The sequence below is a fragment of the Ursus maritimus genome, unplaced genomic scaffold (genome assembly GCF_017311325.1).
Source record: "Ursus maritimus isolate PB19 unplaced genomic scaffold, ASM1731132v1 scaffold_12, whole genome shotgun sequence".
Taxonomy (NCBI): domain Eukaryota; kingdom Metazoa; phylum Chordata; class Mammalia; order Carnivora; family Ursidae; genus Ursus; species Ursus maritimus.
In genome coordinates this window covers 4,470,291-4,483,611 of record NW_024423564.1, presented here as the reverse complement: position 1 = coordinate 4,483,611, position 13,321 = coordinate 4,470,291, and the positions used below count along the sequence as shown (strand labels likewise).

The window sequence follows — 13,321 nt, the reverse complement described above, 5'->3', positions numbered from 1 at the left end:
TCCATCTGAGGACCCTGGGATCATGACCTGAGCCGAAGGCAGACGCTTAACTGACTGAGCCACCCAGGCACCCTGTAGACCTAAACTTGATAGAATAGATGCAGGGACACTAAAGGGATTCCTGTCCTCTATTAAGGGAAATCACTATTTTTATAAAGAGAAAGTTTCATCTTAGAAAGTATTTATTAAGTGTTTTGTACTGTAAGGGTACATAAAAGATGTGTTAGGTAGAATTCTTGACCATAAGGAGATTGTTCACCTGTGTGTGTCTCATCTCTGTATTTTAAAGGTATAACCTGATTCATTTGGCTTCACTTGCTTCCATTATCATAGACTACACCCTGAATCAGCCATTTATTCACGTCCTCTGTTGTCTCAGGGATGGTTTAGGAGACACTGGAAGGATCAGGGCAAATGCATCTTCAGTGTTGGAAAACAGCTCTATTTATGCATTACCGATTTCATCATCTTCATATTCAGAAGAGTAGCATTATGTTTGAAAGGTCTAAAATTAGGAAGAGAGTCAGCCCCTTGGAATACTCAGAATTAGCCAACACAGGGTAATCTTTTAAGAGCTGAAGCAGTCCTGGACATGAGCCTTTTCCAAACACTAATGGTCATGTTTCCAGTCACTTTTTAGCTGCAGAATAGTAGTATTATCATTTTCATTTAACAGGTTTCCATCCAACTTTCAAGTATTTCTGTGATTGAAGCATATTGCCACCAGGTGGCAGTGATAGCTCATGATAGACCCCAGACAAGACTGGAGAATAGCTTATTGTAAAACATCACTCCGTAATGAGTAAGAGCTGAACTGAGACAACATTAACCCAAGAAGAAGATGATAATTTTTATGGAGTGCACTTTAATGAAATAAGTGTCTGGGAGAGAATAATGGTGTAGTGGGTGAAAGCAAAAGCTCTGGAGCCAGACAGACCTTGTGGAACTGACCCCTGGCTCTTTCATTTTCTAGCTGTGTGATCTCTAGTAAGTCCCTTGGCTTCTCTGTTCTTTTATCTATAAAATGCGAATAATAATAATAATCTACTCATAAGGTTGTTGTGAGGTTTAAAGAAGTCGATATATGTAAAGTGCTTAGAACAGTGCCTGGCACGTAGTAAGCACAGCACAAGTGTAGCTGACGTTGTTATCAGGTATAATTTAGCATCTCTCAGTAATCAGTCTTTATTATCTCTTTATTCCAACTTTAATTTTATATGAAGTCTTTAATTAGAATATTCCTGCCTGACTCGTCTTGAGAGCCAGCTTAGATCAGTAGCCCATTTCAAAAGTCAGTCCTTAATTCAGCCTCTTGGAACAAGCCCTTTCAGGCTCGCTTGTCTCAGCAATGAGCTGTAACGACCCTGGCAAGAGGGAGTCCCTTTTGTACTTGTTTCCACATTAATCAAAGACAAGGCTGTAATTTGCTTTCATGGTCCTCTTAATTAATTCTCATCATCCAAAGAGCCTCCTCAGCCCTTTTCCTACAATGCTGAAGAAGGATCAGAAAGTTGTCCTGTGGAGTGTTCTTGTCCTGTGGTTGATTTTGTTACCTTCTCTTTGATTAATGTGGAAACAAATACAGAAAAGACTTTCTCACGTTTTCTCCTGTCAGAAGGAGGTAGTTTCCTGCTCTGCTTAGGAGTGTAATAAATAAATGTCATCCTCTGTTCTCATTAGCCCGTATCAGGGATCTTGCTACCTTAGTTGTAACCTGCGATGGATGTTAACTCCTCTCTTAACAGCACCCACAGCAGAAGATCTCTTGCATATTTAAAACTGTTCTTTTGAGAGAGCGTGCATCCTCTTACGCAGACTATTCTAAACAAACCAATCAAACCCTTTAAAACGCCTTCCTGGCACTAACTTAAGCACGCACTTTGGCTTCTTGGTCCCGCTCCTCTCATTCTCTTACTTTCGGTAGTTAAATTTTCCCAAGTCAGGCAATATGAGCCTGGGTAGCGCTGTTAACCACTCCAAGGTCCTGGAGTTGGGGATGGAGTGTCGGTTTGAAGGGTGAGGCCAGTTGTTTTGACTGATCTTAATTTACCAATCATACCACTGTAGCCTTGTGTCTAGCCAGCATGCTGCCGATCATGTTCCTTTTGCATTGTTTTCAGGAGGAGTTGGCATGAACTTAACGGCTGCAGATACTGTTATTTTTGTCGACAGTGATTTCAATCCTCAGAATGACTTGCAGGCAGCTGCCAGGGCTCACCGGATTGGCCAGAACAAGTGAGAGATTTCAACACCAGCGTCCTTCCACATCCCGGGCTCCTCGGCAGTTCTGGGTGGGAAAGGAAAGTGAAGAAGCTGGTCCTGTGACGCCCCATACAGGAGGCCCAGAGAGCACGGGGTTTTAGCCCAGTTTTGCTGCTGACTCCTTAAAGGCTGCGGGCCAGCACACATTCTCATTCCAGATCTGCTTCGTTAAAAGGCCCAATCAAACCCTGAAAAGACTAGAAGGAACCTTTAGAAGTTATTTAACTCCTCTTTCCTGAGTTAAGGTCTAATTCAGTTTAAAAAATGAACTTACAGAGTTGTGGAGTTAAGCTAAAAAGATGGACCTTACCCTTTGACCAGAAGATAATCGAGATCTACCAGAGGTTTCCCTCCTCTGTTCCCATCAGAAACCCTAGTTTATGGCCCCCTTCTCATCCCTTCCTTGACTGTCTTGGAAAGCTTCTGTGAGGTCAGTTCTAACAAATGTGCAGGTCCACATAGCACAGTCTCCCGTTAGTACCCTGAACGTGGCATTTTGGGTTTGTTTCCTTTTAGGTATATCCGCCTTGCATGCTTGTGTTCATCTGTGCAGACCCTCACAGCACACTCCTCTCCTTTGACTCTGTACAGGTCTGTTAAAGTTATTCGGCTGATTGGCCGAGACACCGTGGAGGAAATAGTCTGTAGGAAAGCAGCCTCCAAACTGCAGCTTACCAACACAATCATAGAGAGAGGCCATTTTACTCTGGGGACCCAGAAACCTGCAGCTGATGCTGACCTCCAGGTATAATACGTTGTTCTTCCCTTAAGAATATGTCATATTGTCAGTACTTTCTCGTGGGTGAGAAAGTAAACACAGAGAACTGGCATTAACGCCCACTCTCCCCAGCTACACATGTGTTCCCTGGCCAGAGATACCTGCATGGTATCTACTGCATGCAAGCAAGTGCTGGAAGTGAATTTGATATATGAAGGTAGCAGAATGTAGAATAACGAGGATGGGCTTTAGATCCCCCTCACTTGAATTCGGATCCAAGCCTTGTCACTTAGTGACTGTGTAGCTTGAGCAGATATCTTCACCTCTCAGATGTACTCTGTTTGCATTTCAAAAAATGAGAATACTGCAAGTTACCTCAGAGGACTGTTTAAAAAATTAGATAAAGAACTCAGCATAATAAATGATGATTAATCCCGTACCTCATCTAACCCCAGACCCTTTGATCAGTGAGTGACCTTCATAGTCACAGGAGGGTAAATGAGATGATCAGGAATTCAAAATTATGCTTTAGGAAAAATGGATGAAAGAGTACAGTGCTTGAAGATGGGAATATTGGATAGGAAACAGATGCTGACTTGAAGGTTTTCTCTTCTTGAAGAGGGCTTTGAGTTATTCTGTAGTAGCTCCTAGGTTAAAATTAGAACCCACATTATAATGTATTATAATGTTCTTCCATTTTGGCCCAGGGATCATATTCACTGAAATAGAGACTAGCACTTCAGATAATAGCACATAGTAAGCATTTAATAAACGTTCACTGCATCTGCCTCACTGTAGGATAATGAACCTACTTCCCTCTTTCAGGACTTGAGAATCTTATACCTCTTAAATTTAATAAACCACAACCACATCTTTTATTACTGGATTATTTTAAAACAAATAACGAACAAACTGCTTTCATCTGAGACAAGGGCATTGGGTTGTCACCTTTGTTTTTGACAACCAAAGAGATAATTAGTGTAGTCTGGATGGGGAAGAGAGAAAGCAGATTTTAGAGCCAGGATGTAACCTGGTGTCCTTGAGCTGGGCAAGGTGTCTGATAGAGCCCTCTCAAACAGCTGGTGTTGGGAACAGTTTACATTCCCAACAGTATTTGGCTCACAAATACTAGACCATCTAGAGATAACTGACCCAATCTAAAAGGGTAAAATACGAACTAGAAGCCAAGATATGAGTCTGTCTTGATTTGGAATCTCAGAGAGTTAGTGCTTAAGGAGTTGCAAAGCTGGAAGTAGGAAGCTAAAGCCAGGGAAATTATTTCAACTGTTTGGGTGGTTTCTGTATCCCTAGGGAATAGGCTAAGGATGTATTTGAGGTAAGGGAAGAGAAACAGGATAGGGCAGTGCAAGAGGAATATCCAGGAAGATTAGAATTGAGAAATGGCCTTCAGTTCTGGCTATCAGTTGATACTGGTCTTTGCGAAGGTGTTTCCATAGAGCGCTGTGGTAGGAAACCAGATTGCCTAAGGAAAGAAGACAGTTAAAGGTAGAGGGAAAGTACCCAGTGTAGCCTTTTCCTTCCAAATTTGTCACTGGGAGAGAAGCTAACTGGGTCTCTGATTTCTCATGTGGCTACTGGAAGTGCCTGTGAGAAGGACTCTGAGAAGTGCTATAGATAGTGGAGGATATTACTGTTCTTTGGAAAAAAATTGGCTAATTTTTCTTGTTGTTATGGGTAATTGTCAAAGTCAACATCACTGATCCAGTATTTATCACCTCTCTGCTTGGCTGTCATCCGACTACTAAGTGGATCTATTGGTATCATCATCATGGGGAGAGAAGAATGGCTGACTAACAGGGAAGGGATTGCCTTGGGTGCTTAAGCCATGTAGCAGAATCACTGACATCCCAATGCTTGTTTTCATGAGAACTAACTGGACTTTTTCATTCTCTCCATTCAAGTTGAGTGAGATACTCAAATTCGGTTTGGATAAACTGCTGTCATCTGAGGGGAGCACCGTGGATGAGATAGACCTGGAGACGATCCTGGGAGAAACAAAAGATGGCCAGTGGATCTCTGATTCCTTGCCTACAATAGAAGGAGGAGTCAAGGAGCAGGAAGAAGGCAGTAAGTTGGGGGTGAGAGTAGAGCAAATGGTGCAGCCGCCCGAGTCACACATGAGTGAAATTGGTCCCCATAGAAAGTCCTGGATAGTGCTCCACGGGGCATCTTTTTCTGGCCCAGCCCTGTTCTTATCTTGGGCACACTGTTTAAGACTTCCTTGGTCCAAGAACTCTTCCTAGACTGACTGGAAATTGTCTGACTATTCCTTTGTAGCTGAACTTTGAACCTGCTCAGCGATATTAATGCTTGTAGTAGTATCTCAAAGATTTTAATTTCTTCTATTTCTGCCTTGGTTGCAAGCATTTTCTCCTTCATTAGTGAATCCCACTGTCCTTTGTATGGTGTCCTCCACATTTTCCTTTTCTCAATATATTCCTTTTCTGAATATTAGAATGATTTGTTTTTTACATCAGCTGAACATTTATTCTGTGCTTGATCAAAAGTGTGTCCTGCATCATGTGCTTTATACCTGTTTTTTTCATTTAATCTTCACCATACCTCATAAGGTGTAGGTACTGCTAATTTTTTAGTGAAACAATACATGTTGATTATGGGAGGATTTTGTCTTTTCTGAATTTGGTCAGCATTTGTCTTTTTTGTACATTTCAGTTCTGAGTATTTGAATTTCTGACTTGAAGTGTTTTTTCACATAGTAGCTTTGTAAGGATATTCCCTGCTGTCTTATACTTATTTTTTTTTTGTGTACCAGTGGCAGCAGGGATTCAGTGTGGACAGGGTGAGGTTTGAGAGCCTTACTCTAAACTTAATTCAAGAGTACCTTATTCCACACATACACAGACGTGTAGCTTCTTTTTTGGTAGGAGTGGGGTTGGCATGACTTCTGGTTTTGTGATTCTCTTGTTTCTGTAGGATTCCCAATTTCCATTACTTGCTTCCTTTTTCTGCCACAAAACTGCCAAAGGCTGTCTCTTTCTCCTCCAAAAGCAGTGCCTTCCCAAATTGCTGGCTGCAATTGCTGGTCCCTTCCTTTCAATTCCTCAGTAGCCCATGCTCTGATCTACCGAGTTGGAGACTTGTCTTTATTATTTTTGCATGTAGGGTGTGGTGTTCTTCAGGGGGCTGTGTCCAACACTGCCGGTCTCTGCCTCACTGTCTAGTGTGGGCTTGGGAGCTGGCTCTGTTGGTGTTTGGATGTTTACTTCTCTACTTACCTGCAAATGGAAGTTTGTAATACTCTCTGACTCCTCGTTTTATAGTAGACGTGGATTAGGGGTGGTTTTATAGGCTATATGGAGAGATTGGAATTTAGACAGTTAGTATTATTCTATAGGACACAGCTCTTTGACTTTTGTTATATTTTATCTTTTAAATATCTTAATATTAGCGTCCCATTTTTATTCTTCAAGTACTTTTTCTTATTCTTGGTTTTAATCTCATCCTGTTTTCGTTTTACATATGATAATGTCCTCCCTTGACACATTTATTATCGCTTTTATTTTTTTTTAAAGATTTTATTTGTTAGAGAAAGAGAGAGAGAGAGAAAGCACGAGCAGGGGGAGGGGCAGAGGGAGAAGCAGACTCCCTGCTGAGGAGGGAACCTGATGCAGGACTTAGCCCCCTGCATTTTTTCTCTTTCCTCACATTGCTGCTTTTGCTGCTTTTTTTCAAAATTTGTTTTGGAATCTCTTGCTTTTGTCTTGAGTGTTCTTGAAATAGCTGCTGTCCTCTGGCTGTCTGTAAACACTGTTCACTGAAATGTGCCAGTGAAGTGCCCAAGCTGACAGCTCAAAGCCAAGCAGGTATATGGTCTCCTTGTCTTTATTCCAGCATTACTGATTGGGGAGCTGGCTTCTGCATTGAGGAGACCTTCCCAGATGTCTGCATTTGAAGTCTTTTCATTGGGCAACTAGTTTCTCCAGAGATGAATCCTTTAGTATCTTTCTTGGGTTGGAATAAACCTGTTTGCTCAAATTGAAGAGACAGTGGGCGACAAGGGTTCACGGTGCTCCTGTTACTTGGTGTACACAATTTCTCTCAGATCCCCCACTCTCCAGCACCTTGTCCTTGTACGTCCTTTGAAGGATTGACAGGGTCTGTATTCTCATAATCATCGCTTGACTAGGCACCTGTGTTTGGCTTCTATTGTTTTTCTTAATCTTTTCATTGCTTCAGCCACTTTACGTTTTCCAAATTATTGAACTTTCCATCCACTATCGTCTCATATCTTTTCAAAATCCGTTTACTGCCATTTAGTGGTTTTAGGTGGGAGAAGAAATGGGTGCATATGACCCTATTTTGCAGTTATACTTGGATTACGTGAAATACTGAAGACCGTACCCATTTCTGCACCCATCTAGATTAATTTCAGGTTAGTTTCCTAATGTTATTAGAACAAAATAAAATTTTGCTGTTTTCCGGAAAGATAATTATATTCCTCAGTCACTGCAGCTGCCAGAAAAGATTTCCTACTTATATTAAAATTTGGAATCTTGTCTTTGTTCAGCGAGTACATGTTCACTCTGTGGTAGATGGTTCTACTAGCAGGATGTAGATGAGGGTCTAGGCCTGTGGTCTCCAGCCTCCTCCTGGCTGCAGAGTGAGGACAGGGAGCACTATTAAAAATAATATAAATGAATATGAAAGACCGGTAGTTAAAGCAATTCCAATCAAAAGCAAGTAAAAAAACCAGGGTTGCTTTATCTGGAATGCCAGGGTTTTTTCAAAAGCATGTTTGTAAGTTGAGAATTGCATGCAATATGAAGCTACATATGTTGATCATATTTGACACTTCTCAGCTCTTTTTTTTTCCACTTGTTGATAGAGCACCTCATTGAAAGCCCCCTGCTGATTTAATTAGCAAATGCCAATTAGAATTACAGCTGGTTGGATTTGGGTACAAGTGTGAAGCAATTGATCTCTTGAGAATGAAAATGTTTTGCTTTCATACTCTCTAGAGAAAACATACTTAAAGCTGATTTCATAGTGCTGTGAAAATACATTCTTTGGGAGTATGTGCTATTAAATATGCTTCACTTTAGAATCATTATCTCACCTTTCTGTGGTTGCTGGTCTTGGCTTCTTGTGACTTCTCTTTATCACGGATTCATGATCTTGGCACATCACCCAACCTTTCAGCTTTTGTGTCCTCACCTGTAAAATGTTGCTGTTAATGTCTGCTTTATTTTTTTTTAAAGATTTATTTATTTATTTGACAGAGATAGAGACAGCCAGCGAGAGAGGGAACACAAGCAGGGGGAGTGGGAGAGGAAGAAGCAGGCTCATAGCGGAGGAGCCCGACGTGGGGCTCGATCCCATAACGCCGGGATCACGCCCTGAGCCGAAGGCAGATGCTTAACCGCTGTGCCACCCAGGCGCCCCTAATGTCTGCTTTAGTCTTTTAAATAGTTGAAAAATTAAATGTGATAATAGATGTGAAAGTGTTCCAATAGCATAAAATACTATCAAGATTACACTATTGTCATTATTGTTATTACTATAATTAGTATTTGCTGGCCTGTTCACTCTCGATCCTTCTGCAGACACAGGAATGCCCTGAAAAGAGCATGCTGGCTTTTTAGTCAAAATTCTGCCTTCTTCATTTATTAGCAGTGAGAACTGGGGAGTCCCTTAATCCCTGTCTGAGCCTCATTTCTCCTTTTCTTCAGCAGGGTTAGTTATACCAGGATTGTGCGGAGGCTCATAAAGATACGTCATGAGATCTGAAGAGAATATTGTAAATCTCAGGAATTGTTTTTGTGATTCTCCATTTTCTCATAGATTTGCCACTTGTTCCTTTAATACTACAGAAAAGGGGGGCAAAGAGTTGAGTATTAAGCATGGGCAGAATAAAAAAATTATATTCTCAGTTATCTTTCATTAAGTGATCTTAATATCAGTGAGACCTATGCTGAAGAGCAGTGTGGAATTAGTGATGAGTGATCCCAAGATTCAGCAGGGTGGAGGTATCCAGCAGAGACCTGCAGACCAGCTAGAGATGGACCAAAGGACATCAGCCACGCCCTCTCCTTTAAATAGTAAATGTGTGAGATCCTCACCTGTCAATGTTAGTGAGATCCAAAATCAGTACCCCTTATCACAAGCTAGTCTTAGCCCATTTAGAATACAAACTGTTCTCTTCTTTGCCCTGATTGCTTTGAATAGAATTAATCCGTTTTTCTCTGGTATCTGACATTTCTCTTTTGTGTTTTATGTTCTTAGAAAACCATATGTACTTATTTGAAGGTAAAGATTATTCCAAGGAGCCTAGTAAAGAAGATAGAAAATCATTTGAGCAACTGGTGAACCTGCAGAAAACCCTTTTGGAGAAAACTTCGCAAGAGGGCCGGTTACTCCGAAATAAAAGCAGTGTAAGGACTATTAATTTACGTAAAAGAATAAATTCTCCCAGGGGCGCCTGGGTGGCACAGCGGTTGAGCGTCTGCCTTCGGCTCAGGGTGTGATCCCGGCGTTATGGGATCGAGCCCCACATCAGGCTCCTCCGCTTTGAGCCTGCTTCTTCCTCTCCCACTCCCCCCTGCTTGTGTTCTCTCTCTCGCTGGCTGTCTCTATCTCTGTCAAAATAAATAAATAAAATCTTTAAAAAAAAAAAATAAATTCTCCCAAATTTGCATACTAAGAATAAAAAATGATGCTGGGAGTGATTTATTGAGAAATAAGCATGTAAATATTTGTTGGAATGTAAGTATAATTAACTGTACTCTAGTATAGAAACCGTGTAAAAGTTGGCATAAATAACATTAACAGGAAGAGTGTGTTTTACCATTTAATGCAGGTGAAAGCAGCCCTATCCATCTTAGCCATCCCAGAAGGGATCACCAAAATACCACACCCTGCTCCCAATAATTTGACCCTGTGTCATTAAGAGAGTGTGGCAGTCATGAACGATGTATGTAGTAATGTCCTTGGTATTTGGCATTTAGTATGTGCTCATTAAATGCTAGCTATCATTAAGATAATCTTGATGTTGAAATACTCTGAAAAAGAATTATATAATACGTTATAGGAGGATTTCCTTTAAAAATGGTTAAACTGGGGCCCCTGGGTGGTTCAGTCGGTTAAGCATCTGCCTTCAGCTCAGGTCATGATCCCAGGGTCCTGGGATCGAGCCCTGCATCGGGCTCCCTGCTCAGCAGAGGAGTCTGCTTCTTCCTCTGTCTCTGCCCTCCCTTAGCCCCTGCTCATGCTCTCTCTCGCTCTCTCAAATAAATAAATAAAATCTTCTTAAAAAATTAAAAAAAAAAAAAGGTTAAGCCTAAAAATGGCCTCTTGCAAGGTATGCATGCTTTCTATAAAAAAAAAAAGTTACTTTTCTGAAGTACCTGGTCCTGTTGAAATCAATCAAATGATATACTGCTGTACCAACCATGCCAGTGCTTTGGTTGAGCTTAGAGCACAATATCCTGATCACTGGGCCAGTGAGATGTGTAATGTGGACAGTAAATTGAAGTGTCTTGCCACCACTTCCCACCACACAAGGGGGCAGGGAGATGCAGTTTTGTGAAATATTAAGCATGTTGCTTTCACACAAGATGTGTTTTAGGGATGAATGAAACTCATGAAGGATAGGCAGCCCCCAACCTTCCTGGTTATAGATCTTGTTCTTCCTACAGGTTCTCCTCCCAGGCCTTGCGGAGGGGTCTACCAAAAGGAAGCAGATTCTGAGCCCAGAGGAACTGGAGAACAGAAGGAAGAAGAGACAAGAAGCAGCAGCCAAGAGAAAGAGACTAATGGAGGAGAAGAAGAGGAAAAAGGAAGAAGCAGAACATGAGAAAAAGTATGTGTGTATTATTTGACTGTATTATCATAAAGATGATAAGGGTCACATTTAAAGGAATCAGTACTGTAAACTGAATCCACAGTTAAACATTTTAAAATTGCAGAAAACTTCTATAAAACTGGTAGCTTCTTCTGGTAATAGAATATTTTTTTAAAGATTGAACTTTAACCCTAACAGTGTACTTTTGTAAAAGTCTTGAGTGCCTAAGGTAGACTCATTCAGTTGAAGGGAGAAAATGTTAAGATTTTATTGTCGCTGTCTGACAAAGAGTAGTTCACTTGAACAGTATCTTAATCTTGTTCTTAAAAACAGGGACATCCAGTGATGGCTGCTCATTATTGAAGTATAGTCAGGAGGCCGCTAGGCTAATCAGTAAGACTTCTTGTTGATTTACAAATAGGCAGAAAACTGCAGTCAGGGTGAGTGTCTAATTGCATTTCCACTGGGCCCTTGCTCTTTGTGAATAGCAGGATGAAGTGCGCTCCAAGGGAAATTGTGATAGGCCAGGTTAATTTCCTTTTCTCTCTGGCCTGTTGAAGGATGGCCTGGTGGGAGTCCAACAATTACCAGTCCTTCTGCCTGCCTTCCGAGGAGAGTGAACCAGAGGACCTAGAGGACAGGGAAGATGAGAGCTCTGCCCAGCTGGATTATGAAGATCCATATTCAACTGCCATCAAGTATGTTAGTGGTGATGTCACCCACCCACAGGCTGGGGCAGAGGATGCTATCATCGTGCACTGTGTAGGTAGGAGAAGTGGTACTGGCCAAGGGTGGGTACCTTGTTCTTTATGATGCCAAGAACTGGGGAGGAGGAGGCAGAAGCCTAACCTAGGGATGATTGATGGGCCGATGTGGTCTTGTGGTCAAAAAAGGGCAAATTTTAGAATCCAGAGACATAGATTTGACTCTTGGTGCTCTCATTTACCTGGTTGCATATAATTGAATAATTCCCTATTCTCTGCACAAGTTTTTTAAGAGGGTGAAAGGAGTCAGTATATATAAGACAAATCTTTTGAGGAAAAGCAAAACTGCAAGGATATTCCCCCTGCTTCCATGATCTTTGCACTTTTTACTTCCTCTGCCTGGAACCCTCTTTCCACAGATAACCACAGTAAGCATTGGTCAAATGTCTGCATCTCAGAGAGGTCTCCCCTGAGTGCCTCATGTAAAACAGACCCCACCTCCATGCTTCTTTTATTCTCTACTCCTTTCCTACCTTAGTTTACTTTATTAATACATATCACCACCCTGACGTATTATGAATGTATTTGTTTATATGGTTGTCTCATTGCACTAGAAAATAAGTTTAATGGGAGCAGGGATTCATTTTGTTGTTGTTGTCCACTGCTGTAACAGTAGTACCTAGAGCAGTGTCTGACATGTAATACATGCTAACAAATATTTGTAGAATGAGCGAATGACTGTAAATAGAAGGTACTAACCAGCTATGTTAGTAGTAGCTCAAATAAGTCATTTAACCTTTTTTCTTCCTTACCTGTGAAATGGGAGCTGTATGCTGTTGAATTACCAGTGCTTTAGCTGTATGTTACACCTACTCTCCACCTTTCCTATTATGATAGCCATGTATATTCCATAAAACCTAAACATATGAGAAGTCCAACCTGTGATGTTCCTGGGAGGCTACATAGGTGTTTCTTTGAAAAATCATCCTTCTACAAATCTGGCATACCTTTGTGTTTTTGAATTATGGACTGGACTTTGCCTTCTATAAATGAAATTTTTTTTTCTTCTTTCAGATGACTCTGGTCGCTGGGGCAGAGGTGGTTTATTCACAGCTTTGGAAACACGATCTGCTGAGCCAAGAAAAATATATGAGCTGGCTGGGAAAATGAAAGGTAAGAAGCAAAGTAGAGAAAACGGGTAGGGATGGAATACAAGAGTAGAGGAAACTTGGGGCAGGTATCACATGGGTTATGAAGCACTAGTTAAGGAGTTGGGAGAGCTAGTTGGGGTCTCATTAGCTAGTTTTGTCATCACTTAGCTAGTTATGTGACTTTGAGGCAGTCCTTTACCCTCCCTGTGCCTATTATCTCATCTGTAATTTCTGATTAATACTTATTCCACCTACCTCATGGGACTATAATGAGGATAGTGGATAGGCAAGTATTCTGATAAATATCAATCCCTCTGTGCATGTTTAAGTATTGGCATGAAGAGCATTTCGTTGTTTACAAACTCCTCTGCGACCAACTCACCCCCTCTTCATAAGGGAATATTTCTTGAAAATGTCAGAGACCTGTGCAAAAGAAATCAGACCTGCCATTAAAGTGCTAATAAGAGCTGGGGTTCGGTGTTGAAGAGGAGAAGGTTGTATTATGAGGTTAGCATAGGCTGAGATACAGCCCTCCCTGGAGACAGAAGTAAAGGTGCTTGGGGCCAGAGGAACTTGGAAGTCTGGAAGTATCCTCCCTTGGCATGGAGAAGGAGAAAGGCTCCTTCTTTAACGTGCAGAAATCACAGAGCAGCAAGAGGAGTAA

The 13,321-nt window shown here is 41.4% G+C and overlaps 1 protein-coding gene across 5 annotated transcripts in view; it reads left to right on the top strand.

The window, feature by feature from the left end:
• The window catches only part of CHD1L (chromodomain helicase DNA binding protein 1 like), a 71,179-nt gene that overhangs the window by 41,506 nt on the left and 16,352 nt on the right, over positions 1 to 13,321 (top strand). For 4 of the 5 annotated variants that reach the window (XR_005834022.1, XM_040626841.1, XM_040626842.1 and 1 more), the window contains 7 exons: positions 2,121 to 2,235; positions 2,854 to 3,007; positions 4,903 to 5,068; positions 9,245 to 9,393; positions 10,657 to 10,820; positions 11,363 to 11,568; positions 12,581 to 12,679. Coding sequence is in view for 3 of the 5 variants with exons in the window: in XM_040626841.1 (XP_040482775.1) it covers positions 2,121 to 2,235; positions 2,854 to 3,007; positions 4,903 to 5,068; positions 9,245 to 9,393; positions 10,657 to 10,820; positions 11,363 to 11,568; positions 12,581 to 12,679 (1,053 nt within the window). In the remaining 2 variants the exon portion in view is untranslated. The remainder of the gene's footprint in view (positions 1 to 2,120; positions 2,236 to 2,853; positions 3,008 to 4,902; positions 5,069 to 9,244; positions 9,394 to 10,656; positions 10,821 to 11,362; positions 11,569 to 12,580; positions 12,680 to 13,321) is intronic. The other variant, XR_005834023.1, reaches the window with a different exon arrangement.